The sequence below is a fragment of the Rutidosis leptorrhynchoides genome, chromosome 4, assembly GCF_046630445.1.
Source record: "Rutidosis leptorrhynchoides isolate AG116_Rl617_1_P2 chromosome 4, CSIRO_AGI_Rlap_v1, whole genome shotgun sequence".
Classification (NCBI taxonomy): Eukaryota; Viridiplantae; Streptophyta; class Magnoliopsida; order Asterales; family Asteraceae; genus Rutidosis; species Rutidosis leptorrhynchoides.
Window position 1 is genome coordinate 627,421,792 of NC_092336.1, and position 27,942 is coordinate 627,449,733.

The 27,942-nt window shown below is 32.9% G+C and overlaps 2 protein-coding genes across 2 annotated transcripts; both read left to right on the plus strand.

The window, feature by feature from the left end:
- The first annotated feature begins 1,082 nt into the window (after positions 1–1,082).
- Positions 1,083–6,925, plus strand: LOC139843104 (putative clathrin assembly protein At5g35200). Its single transcript, XM_071833179.1, has 16 exons — positions 1,083–1,181; positions 1,289–1,358; positions 1,449–1,546; positions 2,202–2,343; positions 2,431–2,531; positions 2,635–2,718; positions 2,855–2,905; positions 2,981–3,046; positions 3,126–3,191; positions 3,291–3,371; positions 3,461–3,530; positions 3,639–3,781; positions 3,862–3,937; positions 4,060–4,163; positions 6,462–6,773; positions 6,890–6,925. The coding sequence occupies exons 1-16, from the start codon at positions 1,083–1,085 to the stop codon at positions 6,923–6,925; spliced, it is 1,599 nt and encodes a 532-aa protein (XP_071689280.1).
- A 1,413-nt stretch (positions 6,926–8,338) lies between these two features.
- Positions 8,339–10,713, plus strand: LOC139904196 (uncharacterized). Its single transcript, XM_071886127.1, has 3 exons — positions 8,339–8,872; positions 9,649–9,836; positions 10,026–10,713. Exons 1-3 carry the CDS (start codon positions 8,380–8,382, stop codon positions 10,506–10,508), a joined length of 1,164 nt encoding a protein of 387 aa, XP_071742228.1. The 5' UTR covers positions 8,339–8,379; the 3' UTR covers positions 10,509–10,713.
- Positions 10,714–27,942: the final 17,229 nt, after the last annotated feature.

Consider the following 27,942-nt stretch of genomic DNA (forward strand, 5'->3'; position numbering starts at 1 on the left):
CTTTAGAATTGCTCATAATATAAAGTCATCATTATCATTAATAAATATAAATATAAATATTACTGCAGTATCCCTTTACATTATCATTAATAAATATAAACTCAACATAATCTTCATTGGTTCACCTCTTTATACTTGTGTACTGGGATAGGATTGAGTCATCTCCCTACAAATATATATGGGATTAACTTCGTGAAAGTCGGATTGTCCCCGGAAGATTTTATTGACCCGTATTCAGGACTCATGTTCGACCCGCCTACATCTCGGGATGATTTAAGATTCGGATTCTTGTAATGCGCTTTGGATTTTCGTCAGAAAGCACACGTGTGACAAATGAGAGTATTCGATTTGTATTAAAACAAATATTAGTGTAGTATCAAAATAATAAACAAAATCTGAATTTAAAAAAATAAATATAGTAATATTAAACACGTTTAAGATTCTCCTTTTTAATACTCCGTAATATATATACGCAAAACATTATTTGTATTTGTATTGTTGTTCTTATTACGATTTTACTTTCCTCTGTGCGGGAAGACACACCAGCCTGAGAACGATTTTAGGTATATCTAATTTTTCATCCTTTTGATTTGATCTATCTAATTTGTAATTCGTTAGCGTTAAAATAAAGCTCATAATGCATACTATTCTTATTATTTTTTCGTAATTCTCTAAGATTGGTAACAGAGTGTTACGAATTTATAATCGTGAGGTTAATAATCGTATTCGCAGTTTACTATCTGACATTATACTCAATTTTCAATATTACGCACTATAATGATTTTGTTCTTCATATTGATAAGAACAATAATTATTTCCTCTGTATTACGAATTTTATCATTATAATGCTTCTGTATTTTACATGAGTGTTCATGCGATTATTATTTTCTTGCAGTTTAATTCGTGTGATCTAGGTATTGAATTATGTATGTTTATGCATGAATGTACATTTCTTGTGATTTTTTTTTTTTTTTTTTTTTTTTTGAATTTGTAATTGTGCTCTAATAATAGAGTCACACGTTCTGTGATATTGTATTCAGATGTGTAAACCTAATGTAAAATTTGATTGATCGATAACGCAGATGTCGAGAAGGAGAACTAAAAATAGTTGGCGGAAAGCTATCGGGGCGATTAAGGACAGTGCCTCTGTCCATTTAACTAGGGTTAGAGATGGATACAAGGTATAAAAACAATAAGAATATGTTTTGAAAATAAAGCATCAAAAGTTATATGCTCGATTCGTTAATATCATTATCTTTGGTATTTACCGTATGTGACACTCATATAGGAACTGGATGTAAGTATTGTTAAGGCCACTAATCACGTTGAGCGCCCAGCGAATGAGAAACATATACGAGGTTGGTGTCTATGGGGGATGGGATTTTGAATGTTATGTAATTTCGTGTTATAAAATTTTATTAGTATTATCTTGCACCCTTGTGTTGCAGCTATATTTGCTGCCATCTCAGCTACAAGACCTAGGGCTGATATTGCTTATTGTCTTCATGCTCTTGAAAGAAGATTATCAAAAACAAGCAATTGGGCGGTAAGTATTCAAACAATGTAGTTAGTTACATACATTTATTAACACATATTAACACACTGAACATATGTTTTGTTGGTAATTTTAGTGTCATCCAACGTACATTTTAGTTAGTTGCGATTTACTTGAATGCAGGTGTTAGCTAGTTATACTTACCAACGGGTTTGGAGAGTGTGGAGTACACGCCCGTAAGAGTTGGCTACTAACTGTCGCGCAAAATGCGGGGGTCAAGGGGGCTGCGCTCCCTTGCGGGGTCCAAGGGGCAGCGCCCCTGGCTGGGGTCCAAGGGGCAGCGCCCCTGACACTATCTGTTACTATACGTTTTAATGAAAGGGTGTCATTTAACAGATTTTCCCGCCAAAAATGAAGGGACATACCTTTTCATTTTCTAACTGTTTTCTATAACAGTTTATGGACGTTTTGTTTATTCATTCTGCATTCATCAAACCAACAGAAAACACACACATACTCTCTAACAATTTGATCAGTGATTTCGTTGCCAAAAACACTGATTGCGTTCTTGTCTTATCCCTGTAAAGATTTCGTGCAACCGAGGCAATCGTAGGGTCGAAATACTTTATAGAGAAAGTGAACACACGATTCAAGAACGAATCCGGCAGTCAATTCATACCCATTTTCTAACATGTTTATGGTTCAGGTTGCTTTGAAGGCTTTGATCGTTATCCATCGGGCCTTGAGGGAGGTGGATTCGACATTTCAAGAGGAACTAATTAACTATAGAATGACGCGTCCCACTTTTCTCGACTTATCTTACTTCAAAGATTATTCTAGTCTAAATGGTACCTTAAAATTACTAGTCGCATCAGTTAATGATTATATATAGAATAGATACATTTTGAATGGAACAGTTTGAATCTTTTGATCAGCATGTGACTATTCATACTGGGTTCGAATGTATGCTTCATATTTGGATGGGAGACTGCAATGCTTCAATGTATTGAAGTATGATGTCAATACAGAACAACCAGTAAGATAATAACTAAAGAATTACTTATATAGTATTTCAATTATTTATTTATTGATGTTACTTTTTACATGTGTTTTTAAGAATCTTAACTATTTTGTTGCAGAGAACAAGGGACGTAGATGTTCATGAGCTGTTCAGACACTTACCAACTTTGCAAACAGCCATATTTCGGATCTTATGCTGTAAGGTATCATCTATAGTTTTTTATTTTATTTCACTTCCATTTTTTCAACTGTTTGAAGAATCAAAGAACCTTTTTTTAATTATTTTATTTGCTGCTTTGAATATATACTTATGTAAAGCAATCGCATTGTTGTATGCAGCCTGAAGGAGCAGCCGTTCATAACTCTGTGATTCGTATAGCACTTTCTATGGCAAGTAACATTTAATTTTATTCCCTTATTTCACGTTGTAGTGGTATATGATTTTTTTTATTGATATTGAATCAGGTTGCTTCTGATAGTGTTAAAGTGTACAATGCAGTTAGGGACGGTATATTTAATTTGGTTGACAAGGTAAGCTGTAAATTTGGTTATAAAAGGTCAAACTTTGACTTTTGGAATGGTCTCAAATATTTTCTATGATCCCTAACAGTTCTTTGAGATGAAACAACATGATGGACTAAAAGCTGTGGATATGTACAGAAGGGCTGGGGCGCAGGTACTGCTATAAGAGAAAAAAAAAAAAAAAAAAAAACTTTTATTCAACCTAATAAATTTTTTATATATAAAATTTTAAAATATGTATTTGTGATTCCAGGCGCAGAGTTTGTCCAGGTTTTACGAGACATGTAAAAGTCTTGACGTCGGATGTGAAGAAGGGTTCATTGAAATTGAGCCGGTATGAAGACTTTCTGTTCTAAATTTAAGTTGTTATGTCTTTGTTTATAACACTTTTTGATTTACATTTTCTTTGTTTTAATTATGAAGCCTTCATCTTCATTTATACAAGTAATGGAAGAATATTTAAATTATGCGTCTCGTGATTCAATGGTACGATGTTTATTCAAAAAGTGTTTTAGCCTAGGATCAAAAATAGCAAAATTTTGTTCAAATTTAGTGACACTAAAGTTTTGTTTATATTTCATATTTCAACCTAAACAGACAGTTGATGAAAACCGTAACGAAACGTTGGCCATAGAATACAAAAATGAGGCAGAGCTTCAGGAGTCCAACCCGTCAGTTCCTCCAGCTGAGCCAGAGTCGGTTAATGTGGAAGCCCGTCTTGCTGACCCACTACCTGATTTGTTGGTAATTTGGTTAATTGTTATTATTTATTTACTTAATTATTGCAGGTTATTGACTATTGAGTTATTCCTTTTTTATTTTAGAATCTGGATGATCACATTCAAGAAACGTCAGAATTAGACCAGAAGAATGATACGGCTATGGCTATCGTTCCAATACGTAAGAAACAGTATCCAATTTGCTTTATTTCCATCTATAAAGGCTACAGTTATGCACCTTTTTGGCTTTTTCTTATTATTCATATATTTGATATTTGATATCTGATGATACTGTAATTGTAGCTAATCAGACAGCTTCAACTTCCATTGATGGAGCTTTAGGATGGGAATTAGCCCTATTAACTGCACCAAGCTCTAACTACGTTGCTACATCTTCAACCAAACTGGTATGATATTTCTCAACCTATAAATTGAAGTTTAAGGGTGCGTTTGTTTATCTCTTAATCGAATGGTTCAGTGCTGAATGGTTCAACATTCATCATCGTGTTTGTTCCTGACCTCTGAATAACAGATGGTGCTAAATAGTTCAGCATTCAGTGTTGAACCATTAAGAGCTGGAATCCTCTCATAACTATTAAGCACCTAACAACAACAACAACAACAACAACAACAACAACAACAATACCCAATCCCACGAATGTAGGGTATGGGGAGGTGGAGTGTAGACAATCATTCCTTGTACCCTAGATTAGAAGGAAGTCACTACTCCACCCGCGGGTATAGAACCCGCGACTAGATAAGATCGTCCCTCCTTCTACTCGAGAGCCAAGAGATTGATTCCCAAAGGACCTCCGGCCACAAAATGCTCATCAAAACGAAAAAGTGCTGGCATACGTACATGTGAGAGTTATGTGCGCCTAGGCAGATGCAACCATACAAAGTATCCATAAAAGAAGACACATATAGCAGTGATGCACAACGGTATGACATATAGCATGAATAATAAAAAGCGCAGAGATATGTAATATCAAGTACACATACCAACAAGCAAAAAAAAAAAAAAAAAAAAAAAAAAAAAAAAAAACACCACAACCACACATACATACACACACATATATATAAATGTATATATGGATCTATATACCTAGGTACATCTACATACATATGTATATACATGCACCTAGATACATAGAAACATATACAGCTACAAAAATATACATGAGTACCTATATATAACTTAAAAACATACACATAGATACCGAAGCCTACACACGTATACATATAAACATAGGTGCAAAAACCTATACGTAGATACATATACTGACCATCGAATAACCTGTAAATACAACGGGAAAATATGAAAACAATAATACAATGTATAACTATACAGCCTAAATCCAACTAAAAGAAATATTACTACACCTTGAAAAAAAAAATTAATAAATAAATTACTCAATTATTCTAATTCTACTCCTCCACAGGCTCCTATCAGAAGTCATGTTCTCCGTCAGTAAAAGCTCTTTCATGTCAAGCTTCAATCTATCCTCCAACCTACGTTTGGGTCTACCCCTTTTCCTTACGCCTCCAACAACGAGGGTCTCGACTCTCCTAACCGGGGCTAAAAGTGGGCGCCTCATAACATGCCCAAACCATCTAAGACGTCCTTCCATCAGCTTGTTTGTTATGTTCCCAACTTCCAAGTTCTCCCTAAAAACTCCATTTGGTATCATATCTAGCATGGTCTTACCACACGTCCACCTAAGCATCCTCATTTCTGTCACCTCCATCCTCCTCTCCTGGGCTTTCGTCATAGGCCAACACTCTGATCCGTACAACATGGCAGGTCTGATTGCCACCTTGAAGAATTTCCCTTTCAGTTTAAGGGGTACCTTCTTGTCGCACAACACCCCTTTTGCTGCCCTCCACTTCAACCATCCTATTCGTATAGGATGTGTCACATCCTCATCTATCCTTCCTGATTTGTGAAGCATTGAGCCTAAATATCTAAAGGACTCTTGTGGAGGTAAAATTTGATCCCCGATTCGGACATCCACTATATCCTCTTGTTCTTCTTCGCTCATCTTGAAATCACATTAAGTCTGCTAATCCGTAGGCCATTTGATTCTAGGGCGATCCTCCATTGCTCTAGCCTTCTGTTAAGCTCATCCTGGGAATCCGAAACTAATACTATATCGTCGGCGATATTAGGCACCATGGGATGTTATTGTATCCTTTTAGTCAGTTCGTCTAGGATCAAAGCGAAAAGATATGGGCTAAGGGCCGATCCTTGATGTAAACCTACCTCTACAGGGAAAAACTCCGTGTTTTCTACCGTCGTACGTACACGAGTCTTCGCTCCCTCGTACATATCTCTAATAGTTCTTATATATCTATTTTATGTAATATTATCTTTAAATCATATTAAGAACACTTGTTAAACAACTATTTTGTCATTTTTATTCATGTCAAAGGTTAATAAGGTAGTTTTACATCATTTCCATTATTAGTTGAAAATGATTATCAAACAAGTTATTGTCATTCAGCAGTAACTTCATTCAGAACCTTTGAATTATTCAGATTATGAACCATTCAGCGCTAAATCATTCAGTTTTATCAAACGCACTCCAACTTAACCATTTGGTTACTACAAAAGACCCGCTCTTGTATTTTTCAGTAAGCATGTTACACATTTAACAAATTAAATATAAATCGCATAACCGTAACTACCAACTCTTGTGAATTAGGGTGGAGGGCTGGACGAGCTTACACTTAACAGCCTCTACGATGATGCAATCAGTAGAACCAACCGGTTCATAAGCTACAATCCATGGGACCCACAAGGTTCTGTGCCTAACTCCATGATGCCAGCACAAACCGCTTCAAACATGTTCTATGGTTCTAATATGATGGCTACACCACACAATCTACAAATGACAGCCATGGCTCAGCAGCAGCAGCAAGATTTTGTATTGCACCAGCAAGAACAACAATTGATGATGATGATTAGACCACCTATGCCACCACAAAGTTCAAACCCATTTGCCAACCCATATGAGGTCAGTCAATACCCCTACACACCAAGTGTGCTAGTTCAACCTTATAATCAATATCAAGGAGTGATTTGAAATTTCCATTAATTTGCGGTATTTTAATTTATAAAAATGTCGTATAGTGGCCTTTTTACATAAGGATTTTTGAAGGTAGTTGAGATATTTAGTACAAGTAGAATGCATAGGAGATAGAATAAGAATATTTTTTTCAGCATCTATAATTCTTTTGTGATTAAGGAGTGGAATACTATTTTGAGGCTACATTAAAATTCTTTTATCTCATTTTGCCGGCACGGGTGCACGGCTTCTTCGTTGATTAAAATAAAAAGTTCTGTGATTGCGACTCACAGCGACATTTGCAGGCTAATTGCCCTCTGTTGTGTGGCTGTGTCCAAAACCCATATGTACTGAAAACTTAACGAAATGTTTTATATTTAGATAGTTTTAAAGTAAATTCATTGATTGATATTTTGTGGAACACTGGGCATATGTTTGCATAGGAAGTGAAATGTGATTGAAGAGTTGAATGTAAGTTATTATATGGAGTACCAAATAAGTGATAGCATGTTCAATGAATTTCTAGTACCTTTTATCTTAATTCTGGTAATCTTGTAATAATTACCATAAAGTCATAAAGAATAAAAAAATTAAAGATTCTTTTAAACAGGTATATGAATATGATCATATAACTAACAAAGGCAACTATAAGATCCAACTAATAATGACTTTGTTAAGTTACGGAGTCAAACGAATAAACTAAAAAAATACCGAGTAACTGAAAACGGTCAAATGTAATTAAATTTGTAAAAAACAAATCGCACGGATCGAATGTTTTCCCATTAATTTGGTTCAGTGTTGGAATTGGTTGTTTATGTGGATGTTATATATTTTGACGGGTCATGTATAAAGTCTTTCATACTTCAATGTTATACGGAGTATTAAGTTCAAGTACATTTTTCATTTTGCAACAATTATTGTTTGATTTGTAAATTTTGCTTGGATAATCAATTCACGGGTTATCCTCATTATTTTTTTTAATATGTCATAATTAAAAATTATTTAAGCTTAAAAAAAATGAAAAATAAATAAAAATTTTTAAATTTTATAATGATATCATTAAAATAATTAATTATACTTAACAAAAATATTAATATGTTATTAGTAATATAATAAGAATTATGTACAACTAATTAATGTACACATAGTAAAATTGTGCACATTAAAAAAATTTGTATTTGTGCACAAAAAATACTATGCATATTAATTTTTTTTTTATTATTTATTTATCTTTACAAGCAAAAAAGCTCAAAAAAAAAAAAGAAGCAAATATAATGCATAAATATTTTCCAAAGAAAACGATACACAAAACAAATAAGTCAAATTCATTTCTTGTTTCATAATTGCATCAAAACTATAGTTCCTACATATGGAAAAAAACATATAGATACATTACATATGAATATAGAGATCGTATCATCATCACAACTAATTAATCAAAGCAAACGGCACGCCGTATATATATCGATCATCACTTTATTCGTTCTTTTTCAGTCGTCATCTATATCATCTCCAAAACTTACAATTTCAAGAACTTCAAAAACCCTAATCAACCATGTCTTGCTTTTCAATCCCCGATCCACTCTACTCCGACAACGACGACGATACTCCTCCGCCGTCCCCCACCGCCACCACCGGAAAACCAGACTTCTCCGTCTTTAAACAAACAATCGGCCGTCAATTCAAGAACGTTGCTACATTTCTCGCCCCACCACCACAACAATCGTCTTCCTCTTCACCGCCACAGACACTGTCTCATGATTCTGGCGAACTTACCGGCGAGGCTTCGCCGTCTTCTATTGAAGGTGTAAAGAATGATCTGGCTGAAATTGGGGCTAGTTTTAAAACAGGGTTATCTTTGTTATCCCCCAAGAAAGCTGTTACTCAATTTTCAAAATTGGCATCAAATTTGCTTCAATCTGATAAAGGGGACAACGATGTTTTCGAAAAGGTTTCTGGGGTTACTGAGGATCTTGTTCTTTTTGTTGGAATGCTTTCAAATCGCCCGAATTTATGGATTGATTTCCCATTATCTTTAAGCGGCAAAGGTATAATATTCTTTAGTCTTTCTGTAACTATGCCTCTTAATGATTTTTTACACGATTCTTGTTAGTTAACATTTATTTACTAGATATCTATATTATATTTCTTGGAATTAAGTTATGTTCATTGTTTTTGATTCTTTTTTCAAATTTGTGTTATGATTTGGTGCGCCTGTCAGTTGATTGTTTGAAAAACATTTTACAAGATTTTAATAAGTTAATTGTGATTGGGTATATGGAATCTATGATCGAAGTTTTGTGGAATTGAGTTATTTATTATGATCATTATCATTGGGTTTATTGGCTATGAGTTGTAAATAGATTGTGTTATTGCGATATCCGAATTAAATGGCTAATGAAGATAATTGTTAATTGTTAATCATGAGTCTTGTGGTATATCTGTGATATTGATGATTATTTATAGATGTGTTTACTAAATCCTAAGTCGTTAATGTTTAATTGTTAATTATGTATTAAAATGCATCTAGTTGGTTGTGTTTGTTGGAGTTAATCTTTTATTGTAGTGAATGCATCTGATCATTTTCTTTGTAAAGATTAGGTTCAAAATGTAAGAAACTTGATGGTATTGCCTTGCTAGTTACTACATTCATTTAGCAGCGATGAATTAAAAACAAGATCTTGCTTGCACAAATTATCTATTCAAATTTTATGAAAATAGACCCTATATATGTCGCTTCCATTATGTCATAAACAAATTATGCGAGTGTATTTTCAATTCCTTTTTTCTTTAATGCTAAAACATCTGAAGCATCTCATTACAGAATTCAGTATGTCCAGCATTCAAAAAGATCACACTGTAGCCATAGAACAACTTGTACCAAGTATTACCACTTTGAGGCATACAGTTCAGAATTACATGAGTGAACAACAGTTTTGGATGACCTATTTTGTCCTGATGTTTCCACGGTTTAATGAGGATGATTATTATAAACATCTGTTAACCTCAGAGGTATGATTACATTTTCACATGATGGCTCGATTCTATTTATAATTATGATTTGCATTCAGGATTTTGTACATCTATATATAAAAGATGCAGCATAGGATGTCTTTGACTGATAGTCTGTAACCTTGTCATTTATTCATTTAACGTGTCTATATTTTCCCAAACTAAACTTGATCTTTTGTTGTACTATAGATTGTTTTGGTGTATGATGAAGTTATGGAGAAACTAAGAAACAGAAAGAACACTTTTCAAGAAACTGATGCTTTGTGTGAGACTAGTAATGCACCACCGTATAGGAGGAAAAACAGGAACCAAGAGGATGATATTTCTGTATGTGATCTAGACAATGAAACATCATCGGGAGTTAGACAGACACAAAGTAGTAAGCTGTCTTCTGCGAATGAATTTAGTGACTGGGTTCGTCTTAGTGACGCTTCAAAAGCAAACCGTTCAACGTATCATGAAGGACGTTCATATAAAAGTGATTCCTCAGTTGATGGCGGTAATCAAAGTAATAAGAACCAAGAAGAAGATGTTTCTTCTGCAAGTGAAACTAGTGATTGGGTTAACATCAGAGAAACTGCAAAAGCAAAGCGTGGAACGTATCGTGAGAGACGTTCAGAAAGTGAAGAGTCGAGTGACTGGCATACTGTCGATGATGTTGTTGGTCTATAAGACACCGTGGATGGGTTCTGTTTTTTAGTAAATCTTACATAATTGTGCATTTCCCTTTTTGGGTGTTTCATATACTACTTCTGGATTTTAATATGGTTACAGGTGATGATTTGATCAAATAGTCATTAGAGGGTGTGTAAATTCACATTCACATTGTAAATGATACTCCATTGCTCGTGGTTTTATTATATTAATATAATTGTTTGGTAGGGGTTAATATGTACAAAATTTGGTCACACTTTCATTGATGTTAGCCTACTAATTAGTATCTCGTTTTAAATGTTTAGAAACACGTTAGTTTGCTTGATCCGTAGTGGATTAAATACAAAAGATTTTGGGTTTACGTATACTTCCGTCAATTATTATGATATGGGTCAGACAGTCAGTAGAGTGTTAATTCACATGGTAAATGACAAATGGAGTTCTATATCTTTCTAATCATTCGGTAGTTTGATTGGTTCGTATTTCAGACTTGTGCAAATGATGTGGTCTTTTGTTGAAAACTTGGTGCAGTTTGTAGTGGTGATGCCATAAACGAGACTCGGCATTTTTAATACAATTTCTATTTCTACGGGTGTAGTGGGGATGTTTCGAGTCCTTTCTCATGAGCATAGCTTAGTAGTATTTTAAATCATGGGTGCTTTTCTGGTTTTTACATCAAAAATCCAAGTTATGCTAGACCTTTCCTAATGCATCGTGATCGAACAAATTTTGTCACCATCACGTCACCATGGCGCCGTAACGCGGCATGGTGGGCCGGAATTGTTGCAGGCGTGATGGCTGCTTCATGGAAGAAGAAGGTAGCGTGAGGGATTCTTGGCCCAATCATAACATGACACCTCAATTGCTTCTCTTTTTTTTTTTTCTTTTCTTTTTTGAAGTCATTGGTTAATTAAAATTTTTAACCATTCGGTTCGGTTAATAAATAGTTTGGTTAATGCGGTTTATATGGTTAATTTATGGATAAATTGGTTAATTCGATTAACCATTTACAACAAAGAGAATTTAATGAATTTGAACAATGAATAATGATATATGATGTTTTGATGGCACCGAGTAAAGAATTATATCGTTTAAGGGCGTATATCCAAACAAACCTAGATGAAAAACATCAAACATTCAAGTTAATTTGAACCAAATAATGATTTAAATACTATTGTATTTTAAATATATATCGTTACAACACAACATATCAAACGAAAACGCTGTTGTAAACATACTTTAGTGGATACATTCTTTAAGACCAGTCGACGAGAGGAAAATATATATATTTTTTAATATTTGAATATAACGACTTACGAGGTGACACAATTTATAACAATATATAAGTTAGAGAGTATTATTTCAAATTTTATTTTATAAATACAATTTGTATAATATTAATTAAAAACGGAGTAACAAATTTATTTGGTATTGTACTTTAGTGGATATATATATATATATATATATATATATATATATATATATATATATATATATATATATATATATATATATATATATATATATATATATATACACACACACACACACACATATATATAATAAACTAGTATAATGGTGTGGTGCGGTGCAGTTAAATTGGGGCGGATAATCTTTATTTTCATAACCGCCCCATAAAATTCGGTTAATTCAAAATTATTAACCATAACCGCGGTTATATGTTCGGTTTGGTTAATTCGGTTCGGTTTTATCGGTTAAAATGGTTATGGTTCGTTTAATTCGGGGCTTTATGCTCAACCCTAGATGCTGGTCATGATCTTTAACTTTCGTTTTTGTACGGTATTGAACAAGATGATGAAGATAATAAAATCTTACAAAGATACAACTTCAGTCCTTGATTTGTGAATACTAGTAATAAGTTTACAAATAAAATACATTATTTATATTATGGTCCCTAAATTTTGTTCTTTATGTTTTTTGTTTTGAACTTATATTTTAAACTTCTTTTTTATAGTTACTATAAGCATATGATTTTAAAAATTGAATATATATATATATATATATATATATATATATATATATATATATATATATATATATATATATATATATATATATATATATATATATATATATATAGGGGCAGGATCAATGGGAAGTAACCAATCGTGGGGAAGCAAATTTTTTTTTATTTTTTGTTTTTTTTGAATTTTTTTTCAGGCATCAAGATCACACGAAAATATGAACATTTAAAAAAGACACTTCGTGATGAATGCTATTATTTTGGCGGAAAAACGATCGACAAAAATAACATTCAAGATAAGATTGTTCTTGAAAAATGTTAACGTTTGTTTTTCATGTTTTGTGAAGTAAAACTAAGTCCGATTTAGAGTTTAGGGTTTAGGTTTTAGGGTTTGGTGTTTTGGGTTTATTCCATAAACCCAAAACACCAAACCCTAAACTGTCACGACCCTACTTTTTCCGTTATCTTTTACCGTTAATTATTTAATGACCGTTAACTGTTATTCGTGCCACGTCATTTCTACGACCTATATTATTATTTTTGTGATAATATATTAATTATTATGTGCTATGTGAATATTTGTATTCAAATTTTAAGTTATACGTTTCTCCGTGTCGCGGATTTCTATCCGGCGAATCTTTTCGGTTTTCAAACCAACGGTCAAGCTTTTGGGATTTTTAAGTCCAAATTATTTTAAATATGATATTTTAATGTCATATGTTTATATATAGTGTTTATATATATTTTTCGTCGCGTTTTTGTTATCTCTCCGAATTTTCAATCGCGTAGTAGCGTTTTCGCGTTTCGGGCTTCAATCGGGCATTCGGGCCACAAGGAAATCATCATTAAACAAAATTGGGCTAAGTGGGGCCCACCCCACTCCCATGTTCGGCCAAAATCAAATAGGGAGGGGTATACCTCTTCTCATTTTTCCATTTTGCATTTTATGTTTCAATTATCACTTCACTACTAAACCTAATTTATCATATTTGCTCTCTCCCTTTTTCTTCTTGTGCCGTCGCCCTAGCAACCATCATCATCATCATCATCCTTCATCAAATAAAGCTTGGATCATCAAATCATTCACATAAACGGATTCCTCTCTTCGATCTCTACACGTTAATATCCTTCAATTCTTGATTAGGGTATAAACCTTAACCCTAACTTTTTGATTTTTCTTTAATTTTACTGTTTTTATATGTTATTATGATAGTATGATGATTGTATGTTTTTGTATTGTTGATTGTATGCATAGAAACACTTGTTATAGCATGATTTCGGTTTGATTGATTTTGGACAGCGGATTAATTGGTCATTTCTGTAAACTTAACTGTTGTAAATGTTAAATTAAAGTGTCTAGATGTGTTCCTCTCATCAAGACATTGAATTTAGACTCCGGATTCATGTTATTTCGATTCCCGGAGCTCTAGTTATGATTAAAATGGTGTTTTCTTGAAATCAAAATGTAAGAACGAATTGTTTCAGGTTTGCTCCGACTTTGTGACCACTTTTGGAGTCTTTAGGATGTACTAGTGTGTTAGGATTGATGATGGAATGAACTTTCGTGTTCGGGTAATCGAAATCCGAGCCACGGATCACCTGTTATGACTAAAACATGATTTTGAACGGATTAAAGCTCCAAGTTGTTATATGGCTGATGGTCACGACTTGGTGGCTGTTCTTGGGATGTTCTTGAGTGCACTAATTTTTGGGGTGGGTTGGTTAGGCGGAGATATATATAATACTCGCCGAAAACCGACACCCGGGGCTCAAGTTATGACCCGATGAACTTTTAATTAAAACTTATGGTTATTAATTAAGACTTATGATATAAATAATAATTTTCATTATTACTAAATTACTTATGATATAAAAAGTAATTATTTTAATTTAAGACTTATGATATACATATTTATTATATCATTTATTAATTACTTATGATTTAATTAAACTTTTAATTAAACTTATGATTAATAATACTTTTATTATTAATGAAAAATACTTATGATAAGTATTAAACTTATGTTATGAGATTATTATAATAAGACTTATAATAAGGATTAATTAATTATTTAATTATTATAAGGCTTAGTTATTATTTAATTATAATTTAATTATTAAATACTTATAATTTAATAATTATAATTAGAAACTTATGATATGATTAATAATTCATTATTAATTAATAATACATATGATATGATTAAAATTTATTATTAATTAATAATACTTATATTATGACTAATATTTAATTAATTAATTAATTAATTAAATACTTATGTTATATTAATTATATCATTTAAACTTATGTTAACTTTAATAATTCAATTTAAGTTAATTAAACTTATGTTATGACATAATTATGCATATATGACTTTAAATAACATTATAACTTATATTATTATTATAACTTATACTTTTAACATTTATGTTGACCATGTTTGACCAAGGTTGACTTTTGAGTTGACTTTGACTTTCAGTTGACTTTTGTTGACTTTCTAATTAATGGAACTTTCCTAACTTAAAAACTTTCTAAAAATAGAGACTTTCTAAATATGGAAACTTTCTAAATTTGAAAACTTTTCAAAAAAGAAACTTCCCTAAAATAGAAACTTTCCAAAAATGGAAACCTGCTAAAAATAGAAATTTTCTAAAAATAGAAAGTACGTGTCTTTTCGCTGTCCTGATCAAACCGAAGCATACTGTGTGTTGTTCTATGTTTACTTACAACAAGTACTATAGCTATCATACTAAGACTGGACCTAAGTTAGTTATTTATATCGACCTGTTATATTTATAGGTCGACGTTGTGATCATTCCTGATCACTTTACTTCGTTTGCTGTTCGCATTTTTGTGTGGTTACTTCATTTGCTTTAAGGTGAGTTATAGTCCCGTTTTTCATACTTTTCAAAGTATATTTTTGGGATGTGATTACATGTATTTTGTTTTACATTTAGACACAAGTGGCAATTAAATTTAAATTATTCATTGTGATTTGAACAAAAATATTCACTAGTCTGGTAACTGTAATCACTGGTTTCTACTGGTGAACGCGAATCTTATGGATAGATCTATCGGGTTTGATAACCCCATTTCGAGCTAGTCGCGCTAGCAATTTATAATCGAAATGTATTAGTACTTCGTATTTAATTGAAGATACACTTGTTCAGTGTATATATTTATTATGTTTGGCAAGGGTAAATAAAGGGTTAAGTGGTTACCAGGTGGCTCATTGATAATGGAATAATGTTTTATGTTTTCTGACATTTTAAATCTTTTGGTCTAAAGTTTATTCGTTTATTTAAACCTATAATTCACTCAACATTTTTGTTGACAGTTTACTCGCATGTTTTCACATGTACTTGATTTGTTTGGTGCTTCCACTGTGTTAGAAGTGTCTGCATGCATTTGGGCATATTTTGTTAAACATTTATGAAACATTAAACTTGCATTCTCTTTTTGAATATTTAAACTTGTGGGTGATTGGTTGATAACGTTTTATGTCAACTTTAGATATTTATTATGTTGGGTTTGTTTAAACTACATATTTTGATAAATTCCCTTTTTGGGAAACTTTTGAATAAAAGAATGCAATGTTGTTTATTAAATTCATTTAAAGTTCGATCAAGCTGTGGGACCAAGTGACGGAGCCGTTAAGTGTATTGACGGGGCCATCACAGTTGGTATCAGAGCTCTGGTTGTAGGGAACTAGGCGGTCATAATGTGGTCAACCCGTGGTTTTTAGGGTGCATTAGAGTCTAGTCTACAGCCCGACCTTTCTCGTTATAGCATTATTATGCATTTCATTTCGTATGAGGAATAATTATAAGTTATTGCTTATGATATTTCTATTTTGTATGTGGTTTGTGGTTTTACTGTTTGCAGATGTCGGCTTCAAGCAACAATTCCGTTCCTGCTCCCGTTTCCCCTTCTACTGCTGCTCGTCGTGCACGACAGCCTCGCCTAAGAGATCCTGTTAACTACTACATGGCTACCATCACTCACATGACTAGAGCGTATACGAATGAGACCCGTATTGATGCTCTTAGCGACTGTATGTGTGTCTTACCGCATACGGAGGTGATGGATGAGATTAGAGCTAGCATGGATTTGTTTATTAGTTTCAAAAATGATGTTAGGTTCGAGACCCGAAAGCGTAACCGTGAGGTGGAAGCTAAGTTCGAGGCTCTTGAGAGCATGGTTCATGGCCTTCAAACGGAGTTGGAGGAGGTGAAAGGAAAGTTGAGGAAGTATGAGACTCCTGACGAGCCTCATACCGGCCCAGCTTATCACACCCGCTCCAAGCAGATGTGATGATATCATGAGTGATTATTTATTTCATAAGACTTAATGTCCTTTTATACAATCATTTTTGGGTGATGTACGGCGTTTTACCGAGGATTTTATTAAGGATTTTTTTATGGGATACTTTTCATTTATGTATGGATTGGTTGTCTGCGAATCGTGCTGAGATTGTGTGTTATGAGAAAGTTATTCGTATTACTAATGTGGTTGGAGAGCCGCTGATGGTTTTTGGGGATAAGAAATGCAGACAGTTAAATCTTATTAGCTGTTTGAAAGTTCATAAACATCTTCGCAAAGGTTGTCATGCTATTCTAGCCCATGTTGTTGATTCTGATAGAGAAGAGAAGAGTGTTGATGATGTTCATATTGTTAGAGATTTTCCCGAAGTATTTCCCGAATATTTACCCGGCCTCCCGCCGCAATGCGCGGTAGAATTTCAAATTGATCTTGTTCCCGGTGCTGCTCCTGTAGCACGTGCTCCTTACCGATTTGCGCATTCCGAACTTCAAGAATTTTCGAGTCAACTCCGTGAGTTGTTAGACAAGGGTTTTATTCGTCCCAGTTCGTCCCCTTGGGGAGCTCCTGTTCTGTTTGTTAAGAAGAAAGATGGTTCCTTCCGTTTATGCATTGATTATCGTGAATTGAACAAGCTTACAGTCAAAAAACCGTTACCCTCTTCCTAGAATTGATGATCTGTTCGATCAACTTCAAGGTTCGTCTGTTCATTCTAAAATGGATCTTCGTTCCGGTTATCATCAACTGCGTGTTAAAGAATCTGATGTTCCGAAAACCGCTTTTCGCACCCGTTATGGTCACTTCGAATTCCTTGTTATGCCGTTCGGATTAACAAATGTACCTGCTGTGTTCATGGACCTCATGAACCGTGTGTGTAGATGATAATGCTAAAAACGGACATATATTTCATAGCATTGTCCTTCAAGAAAGACAAGCTTTTAGTTGCAATTGTTCTATTTACAAGTGATATTCGTTTAAATAATAAAAGGTGAAGACAAAAGAAAGATTCGATGATTTGAAGACGCAAACGATCAAAATGCTAAAAAGTACAAAGTACAATCCAAGTGGTTCAATTTATTGATAAGAAACGTCTCAAAATTACAAGAGTACAAGTCGCGAAACGCAAAGTACAAGATATTAAATAGTACGCAAGGACGTTCGAAAATCCGAAACCGGGACATGAACCAACTATCAACGCGTGACGCAACGGAGCTAAAATTACAAGACAACAATGCACAAGAATATAATATAATATATAATTAATTATATAAAATTATATATTAAATAAATACGCGCAGCCCACGTTTTGGAATCATTGTGTGCAGGAAAAGGCTGCCATGCGATCGCATGGCTAGCCTGCCTAAATCCCATGCGATCGCATGGCTTGCTGTAGCAGGTCAGGTCCTATAAATTGAAGCGTTTGGTCGACGAATTTTTACACAATATATATCCATCTATCATCATACTCTCAAATATATATATATATATATATATATATATATATATATATATATATATATATATATATATATATATATATATATATATATATATATATATATATATATATATATATATATATATATATATATATATTTATAATTTTAATTTTAATTTAAGATTAATAATAATAAGGTTATGGTAGCGAATGTTGTAAGTTTGTAAGTCGAAATTCTGTCCGTGTAACGCTACGCAATTAATACTCATTGTAAGTTATGTTCAACCTTTTTAAATTAATGTCTCGTAGCTAAATTATTATTATGCTTATTTAAATCGAAGTAATCGTGATGTTGGGCTAACTATTAAGATTGGGTAATTGGGCTTTGTACCATAATTGGGGTTTGGACAAAAGACCGACACTTGTGGAAATTGGACTATGGGCTATTAATGGACTTTATATTTGTTTAACTGAATGATAGTTCGTTAATTTAATATAGAGATTTACAATTTGACGTATCTATAAATAACCATATACACTCGATCGGACACGATGGGCGGGATATTTATAAATACTAATAATCGTTCATTTAACCGGACACGGGAATGGATTAATAGTCAATAGACTCATTAAAATAGGGATGGATTACGTACAAGGACACTTGGCGTAATTGTTAACAAAGTATTAAAACCTTGTTTTACACGCAGTCGATATCCTGGTGTAATTATTAAACAAAGTATTAAGACCTTTTTACAGTTTAAGTCCCCAATTAGTTGAAATATTTGACTTCGGGTATAAGGATAATTTGACGAGGACATTCGCACTTTATATTTATGACTGATGGACTGTTATGGACAAAAACCGTATGGACATATTGAATAATCCAGGACAAAGGACAATTAACCCATGGTAATAAACTAAAATCAACACGTCAAACATCATGATTACGGAAGTTTAAATAAGCATAATTCCTTTATTTTATATCTTATCGCATTTTTAATTATCGTACTTTTAATTATCGCAATTTTATTTGCCGTCATTTTATTTATCGCACTTTAATTTATCGCACTTTATTATCGTCATTACTTTACGCTTTAAATTAAGTTATATTTATTTTTAATATTTTACATTAGGTTTTAATAGTGACTTAAGACATAAAATCGACAAACCGGCCACTAAACGGTAAAACCCCCATTTTTATAATAATAATAATACTACTACTTATATATATATATATATATATATATATATATATATATATATATATATATATATATATATATATATATATATATATATATATATATATATATATATATATATATATATATATATATATTTATACAAATATAGTTTAAAATATAGCGTCAAACTTGGCTAGTTACCTGTGGACGAACCGAACTTACTAAAAACTACACTACTCTACGATTAGGTACACTGCCTATAGTGTTGTAGCAAGGTTTAGGTATATCCACTCTATAAATAAATAAATAACTTGTGTAAAATTGTATCGTATTTAATAGTATTTTGCAGTAAAAATAATAACTATTTTGTATACACCTCGCATAACATCAAGTATTTTTGACGCCGCTGCCGGGGACTCACTTAACGCCGAAGCGAAACGCTATATATATATATATATATATATATATATATATATATATATATATATATATATATATATATATATATATATATAAAGATTTTTAATCTATTTTTGTAAAAAAAAATACGTTTTAAATATTAAAAACATGAAAAAATATAGTATATATAATTATTTAAGTGTTTAAGTAAAAAGAAAATATATTTTTTAAAAAGTATAAAAGTATTTTTTTAAAAATATAATTATAAATATTACTTATATGTTATTTTTATAAATTAAAAATCATAAAAAAAAAAATTATAAAAGTAATCGGGCTGACACTGTAGCAGCCCAAACATTTGAACTGGATCCGCAGGTCATGCGATCGCATAACAATATAAGTAACACTCCATGCGATCGCATGAAGTGACTTGACAGGTTCAGTTTCCTAGTCTGTACGATTAGGGTTTTGGTTTAATAATTATTATTATTAATTAATTTGAATTAGGGTTTAATTAAATAATAGTTATTTTTAGTTTTAATTAAGTTTGTAATTTAAGTTTATTTATTTTTATTAATTATATAATAAATTAATATTTTTATAAAATAATATTTTTGTAAAATTGTATTTTTATCAACTTAGTTTATTTTTGTATTTTGTATTTTTCTTTATTATTGTTTAATTCGTAATTCGTTATATTTATCGTTCGTAATTAGTTTTAAACTTAGTATTTTGCCGTAGTTATTTTATATTTCTAGATTTTTAGGATTTGCCGTAAAATCCCTTAAGTACTTTTTCTTTAGACTAAGATTTAGGTGCTTTAAAATTTTACAACGTCGCTTATCGCTTTAATATTTAATAGATTTTAGTGCCTAATTAAGTTATTGCCGTTTTGGATATAGAATTCCTTTAAGTTTTATTTCCTTTAGACGCAACTTTTAATATTTAGTTTTTAGACTTTTAAGTTTCGACGTTGCATTTTATTATTTTTGGACGCTTATTTTTCGACCTTTTATTTTTCGACGTTTTTCGAAGCATTCTTTTTCTTTCTTTTTTCTCGACGCTCTAGTTTTTAGGACGTAGAATTTTTTTTATCTTCTTTAAATTTCGACGAAAAATTATTTTAAGCGGTTAAATTGATAGACATCCAAAATTTTCTGGGTCGTAGTAATAGTTGGATTTGTTAGTGGCGAGTTGTGGGCTTCCGATTTAAAGGGTCCTGGCTATCCGCTGCATCTTTTGGCTATTCGAAACGTGGGCAAAATCAAAAAAGTTTATTAATTTGATAACTTATATAATTTTTATCTTTTATAACTAATAGGACATTCAGTGAATGCACCGAGCAAAACGTTCACCACCTTTCATATGTTCACCACCTGTAACTCGATCAAGACATCTAGCCAATATTATCGCCGTTGATTTTTCTTTAGAATCGTCATCTAGTCGACCAAGTACTCCAATTCAAATTTCTGATAATCCATTTTTTGAATCCGACCTCACAATTGAGAACCCGGAGGATATTCAAGGACAATTCAGAGATCCTGAACCACTAATCATTCCTCCTGAACCACAAATCACTCATCCAGAGATTGTCGAGGAAGAAACCATTAAATCAGAATTCTCTAGTGATTCAGATTTAACAAATTCAATCATGGAAAATCTGGAACCTCTAAGTATGGAAGACCGAATGAGGGCTAAACGCACTGGCCAATGTCATGCAATTACTCAACTAGACATTAATGCGCCAGATTATGAAATGAAAGGACAAATCCTACACATGGTAACAAATCAATGCCAATTTAGTGGTGCGCCGAAGGAAGATCCAAACGAACATATTCGTACCTTTAATAGGATCTGTACTCTATTCAAAATCAGAGAAGTTGAGGATGAACAAATCTATCTCATGTTATTTCCCTGGACTTTAAAGGGAGAAGCCAAAGATTGGTTAGAATCGTACCTGAAGGGGCGATTGATACATGGGATGTCTTAGTTGAAAATTTTCTTAAACAATTCTTTCTGGCATCTAAAGCCGTGAGACTTCAAGGAGAAATTGTTACGTTCACGCAAAAGCCAAATGAAACATTATATGAGGCATGGACAAGATTTGGAAAGTTGTTAAGAGGATGTCCGCAACATGGTTTAGACACTTATCAAATAGTACAAATATTCTACCAAGGATGCGATATTACTACAAGAAAAGACATCGATATAGGAGCTGGTGGTTCCATTATGAAGAAAACCGCAACTGAAGCTTACAAAATTATTGATAACACTGCTTCCCACTCACATGAGTGGCATCAAGAAAAAGATATCATTAAATCATCTAAAGCGGCTAGAGCCGATTCTAGCCATGACTTTGATTCCATTTCCGCAAAGTTAGATGCTTTCGAGAGATGAATGGAAAAGATGACTAAAGATATTCACACAATACGAATTAGTTGTGAGCAGTGTGGAGGAGCACATTTGACAAAAGATTGTCTCAGTATTGAACAAATAATGGAACAAAGAGAGAATGTTTCATACATGAACCAACGGCCTGGAAATAATTATCAAGGTAATTATCAACCGCCAAGACCAAACCACAATCAGAATTATAACCGAAATGTTCTATACAATAACCAACAAGGTTCTAGCAATCAACAGGTATCTAATAATACTTACAACCAGCAAAGACCTATTTTTCCAAATAAACCACCACAAACCGATGATAAAAATCCAAATTTAGAAGACATGATGTCAAAGCTAGTTGAATCTCAAACTCAATTTTTCACATCTCAGAAACAAACGAATGAACAAAATGCTCAAGCATTTAGAAATCAACAAGCTTCGATTCAAAATTTGGAACAAGAAGTAAGCAACCTAGCAAGATTGATAGGTGAAAGAAAACCGGGAAGTTTACCTAGCGATACAAATGCTAACCCCCGGAATGAAACAGCTAAAGCCATTACCACGAGAAGTGGTATTACACTTAAACCACCTGAAATGCCTATAATTTCTGATGACTCTATTCCTACTCCACAAGAACCACAATCTGAGCAAGATAAGGAAACAGAATTAGTAGTTGAAAAGGTTAATGAAGATAACACAATTAAGGCTAAACCTTATGTTAAACCAGACCAACCACCACTTCCTTACCCAAGTAAAATGAGAAAAGAAAGACTTGAAGCCGAGCAATCCAAATTCTTGGATATGTTTAAACAAATAAATGTCAATCTTCCTTTCATTGATGTGATTTCAGGAATGCCAAGATACGCTAAATTTCTAAAAGATCTAATCACAAATAGAAAGAAAATGGAAGAACTTTCAGCTGTTACTATGAATGCTAATTGTTCTGCAGTGTTGTTGAATAAGCTACCAGAAAAACTTTCAGATCCAGGAAGTTTCACAATTCCATGTTTTCTGGTAAGTCTTAGTTCAATAAAAGCATTGACAGACTTAGGTGCTAGTATAAATTTAATACCGTATTCACTATATGCTAAACTAGACCTCGAAGAATTGAAACCAACACGAATAAGCATACAACTAGCGGATCGATCAGTAAAATATCCTAGAGGGATAATGGAGAACATGCTAGTTAAAGTTGGTGCTTTAGTATTTCCAGTAAATTTTGTTATTCTGGACATGGAAGAAGATTCTCGAGTTCCTCTCATATTAGGAAGACCATTCTTAAACACGGCTAAAGCAATAATAGACGTGTTTGGTAAGAAACTGACCCTAAGTATAGAGGACGAGAGTGTTACCTTTTCTGTTGATAGAGCCATGCAACAACCGCAATATGTAGATGATACATGTTATTATATTCAAACTATAGATTCACATGCAGAATTGTTAGAAGAATTACCAGAATTACAAGGAACAGGAGAATGTTCTTTAGGAGAAGGGACTGAACCAATTGATGAAACTGAAATGTTAGCTACACTCATGGCTAATGATTACGAACCAACAATAGAAGAACTTCAAATGTTAAAAGAGGAAGACAGATATCGATACAAATCATCGATAGAAGAACCACCGACATTAGAGTTAAAGCCACTTCCAAACCATTTGGAATATGCTTATTTACATGGTGAATCTGAATTACCTGTAATAATATCGTCTTCTCTTACGGAAAATGAAAAATCTCAACTCATTTCTGTGCTAAAAGCTCATAAACCAGCTATTGCATGAAAGATTCATGATATTAAAGGAATAAGTCCTTCGTATTGCACTCATAAAATCCTTATGGAAGAAGGTCATAAAACATATGTGCATTGCCAACGAAGACTAAATCCTAATATGCAAGATGTTGTTAAGAAAGAAATTATTAAACTGCTAGATGCAGGTTTAATTTATCCAATCTCTGATAGTCCATGGGTAAGCCCAGTTCAATGTGTACCTAAGAAGGGTGGCATGACTGTAATCACAAATGAAAAAAATGAGCTTATTCCTACTAGGACTGTAACAGGATGGCGTGTTTGTATTGATTATAGAAAATTAAATGATGCCACCAGAAAAGATCACTTTCTCTTACCTTTCATTGATCAAATTTTGGAAAGATTAGCCGGGAATAGTTACTATTGTTTTCTTGACTGTTTTTCCGGATATTTTCAAATTCCAATAGCACCCGAGGACCAAGAGAAAACCACGTTCACGTGCCCTTATGGTACTTTTGCTTACAAACGCATGCCATTTGGACTTTGCAACGCCCCTGCAACCTTTCAAAGGTGCATGATGGCGATTTTTCACGACATGATAGAAGAATGCATGGAAGTTTTCATGGATGACTTTTCAGTCTTCGGTAATACATTTGAATCATGTCTAGTTAATCTTGAACGAATGCTTATTAGATGCGAATACTCAAATCTAGTTCTTAATTGCTAAACTTTCACATCCCACCAATGTTAGAGGAGTGAGGAGTTTTCTAGGGCATGCCGGTTTTTACCGACGTTTCATAAAAGATTTTTCTAAAATTGCCACTCCTATGAATAAACTCCTTGAAAAAGATGCTCCATTCATCTTTTCAGATGAATACATCAAATCTTTTAATATTCTTAAAGAAAAACTCACTAATGCTCCGATCATGATAACTCCAAATTGGAATCTACCATTTGAACTCATGTGCGATGCAAGTGATTTTGCAATGGGAGCCGTTTTAGGACAAAGGATTGAAAAACGATTTCAACCTATCTATTACGCTAGTAAGACGTTACAAGGAGCACAAACGAATTACACAACTACTGAAAAAGAACTCCTTGCTATTGTCTTTGCTTTTGACAAATTTCGTTCATATCTCGTTCTAGCTAAAACGGTGGTCTATACTGACCATTCTGCTCTTAGATACCTATTTTCGAAACAAGATGCCATACCACGATTAATCCGTTGGATCTTACTCTTACAAGAGTTCGATATTGAAATCCGAGACAAAAAGGGAGCAGATAATCTCGCCGCTGATCATCTTTCTCGTCTTGAAAATCCCGAATTAGAAGTTCTAAATGAATCGGCTATACAAGATAACTTTCCTGATGAATATCTTTTGAAGATCGATTATAATAAAATTTCATGGTTTGCAGACTATGCAAACTACTTAGTATGTGGATTCCTTGAAAAAGGGTTGTCGTACCAAAAACGAAAGAAATTCTTTAGTGATATAAAACCCTATTTTTGGGAAAATCCACATTTGTTTAAAAGTTGTCCCGATGGAATAATCCGCCGATGTGTATTCGGGGATGAAGCTAGTCAAATCTTAAACCATTGTCACACAGAACCAACAGGAGGGCATTATGGGCCTCAACTCACAGCAAGAAAAGTCTACGATGCTGGATTCTATTGGCCTACAATTTTCAAAGACGCGCACCTTCTTTGTAAATCCTGTGATGCTTGTCAAAGGTCCGGAAAAATAAGTCACGTGATGAAATGCCACAAAATGTCATTCAAGTATGTGAAGTATTTGACGTTTGGGGTATTTACTTTATGGGTCCATTTCCAAAATTTCATAATAATCTCTACATTCTCGTTGCCATTGATTATGTGTCTAAGTGGGCGGAAGCACAAGCTCTCCCAACTAACGATGCACGAGTTGTAGTCAACTTCTTAAAACATCTTTTTGCAAGGTTCGGAACACCGAAAGTTTTAATAAGTGATCGGGGTACTCATTTTTGTAATAATCAACTTGAGAAAGTTCTTAAAATATATCGAGTAACTCATAAAATCTCAACCGCTTATCATCCACAAACAAGTGGACAAGTTGAAAATACCAACCGAGCTTTAAAACGTATTCTAGAGAAAACCGTAGGATCAAATCCGAAGGGATGGTCCATGAATTTGGAGGATGCACTCTGGGCTTTTAGAACAGCCTACAAAACTCCAATTGGAACCACACCTTTTAAACTCGTTTACGGAAAAGCATGTCACCTTCCAGTAGAAATTGAGCACAAAGCATTTTGGGCTTTGAAGACATGTAATCTTGATTTGCATGAAGCCGGAAGTCTACGGTTAAGTCAACTAAACGAATTAGAAGAATTGAGACATGAAGCATATGAAAATTCGTTAATCTATAAGGAAAGAACAAAGAAATGGCATGATAAAAGAATCAGAAGTTCAAAAGAATTTAAGGAAGGAGACAGAGTTCTTCTTTTCAATTCACGATTCAAGCTATTTCATGGAAAATTGAAATCAAGATGGTCTGGATCATTCATAGTGAAAAGAGTTTTCCCATACGGAACAGTAGAGTTAATAAAATCAAATGGGATTGAATTTAAGGGTAATGGTTACAGAGTTAAACATTACATACATGATTCAATGGAAGTTGAAGATGAAGTTAATCATAATTTCGACACCACAGCTAATTAAGTGTGGGAATGTTCGAATCTTTTAAGGGTAATATGTATTTCTGTCAGAGTTAGATTTTCTGTTTTCGTGTAGTTTTTGAAAATGGAACCCGAATGGTCTTTCCCTAGCAGACCCTAAAGAACTAGTCTTCTCCCTCCATTCTGAAATTTTATTTCTTTTAGGTTTTACGAGATGAAGAATTCCTTTGATCTGAACCATGGTATACTACTACACGTTATGGTTACTAGACGTAATAATAACACTTTTCCGAGTGAACTGGTATCATTCATAAGAGGAAAAATGGACGAAGTAAGGAAAGAACTCAGGAAAGATCATCATAAGACACATTTTGGTAAAGGAAAATCAAAATCCGCAACAAAAAGAAGAGCACGACACCTTGAAAGATGTCATAAATGCGGAAAATGGTCACACGAAGGTAAATGTTCGAACAATCAAACATATTCAAATACCGAATTTGTTACTCTATGCAGAGAAGGACCGTTCATATGTTTAGAAGAAAAGTTATTGAAGAATCGAGGTTACTCTTATGTAGCTATGGAGAACCAAATCACACGACTCTCCTATGACTCGGCTAAAGCAGGTCACTGAGAATTCTACCTCACAGGTAAGTATGTACAGTTTTTATTTATTGCTTTTAACCTTTTGATAATAAACGCTAAATCTTTCGTTATAAAGTATTAAATTGATATTCAATAAAATTAGGTATGCGAAACCGAAATTATTGATATCATACAAAAATTTATTACTTCACTACGAAATTTACCGTTTATTCATAAGGTATAAATATCTTTAATCAATCAATTCAAAATATTTCAGAAATTCGTCAGGAGTAAAACTAGGTAATATAGCCGAAATTACTTTACCCAAAAGAGGGACGTATATTTTTGTTAATATTTGATTGATTAAAGTGGGATAAAAGACCAAAAAGATTTTTATTTTTACCTTATTTTTAAAATTAATATATAAATATTAAATTATTATTGTAAATTTTTAAAACTATTATATAATTATAATATTTTAAATGAAAGTTTGTAAAATTAATGTATATAAATATTAATAATATTTATATGAAATTTTATGCATTTTAAATTATAATATTTTAAATGAAAGTTTGTAAAATTAATGTATATAAATATTAATAATATTTATATGAAATTTTATGCATTTTAAATTTAAGTTCGGTGTGAATTTAAAAACAAAAATGTACTTTACTTCATCAAATTAAAAATTGATTTATAAAATTCTTCGTAACTTGAAGACTAGGTCATTGAACTGAAATTGCTTTACCCAAGGGCGGG

Coding starts and splice junctions, on each gene's coding strand:
- LOC139843104 (XM_071833179.1), top strand. CDS start 1,083: ATGTCGAGAAGGAGAACTAAAAATAGTTGGCGGAAAGCTATCGGGGCG. Junction 1,359..1,448: donor GAATGAGAAACATATACGAG/GTTGGTGTCTAT, acceptor CTTGTGTTGCAG/CTATATTTGCTGCCATCTCA. Junction 2,532..2,634: donor ATGTCAATACAGAACAACCA/GTAAGATAATAA, acceptor ATTTTGTTGCAG/AGAACAAGGGACGTAGATGT.
- LOC139904196 (XM_071886127.1), top strand. CDS start 8,380: ATGTCTTGCTTTTCAATCCCCGATCCACTCTACTCCGACAACGACGAC. Junction 8,873..9,648: donor ATTATCTTTAAGCGGCAAAG/GTATAATATTCT, acceptor ATCTCATTACAG/AATTCAGTATGTCCAGCATT. Junction 9,837..10,025: donor AACATCTGTTAACCTCAGAG/GTATGATTACAT, acceptor GTTGTACTATAG/ATTGTTTTGGTGTATGATGA.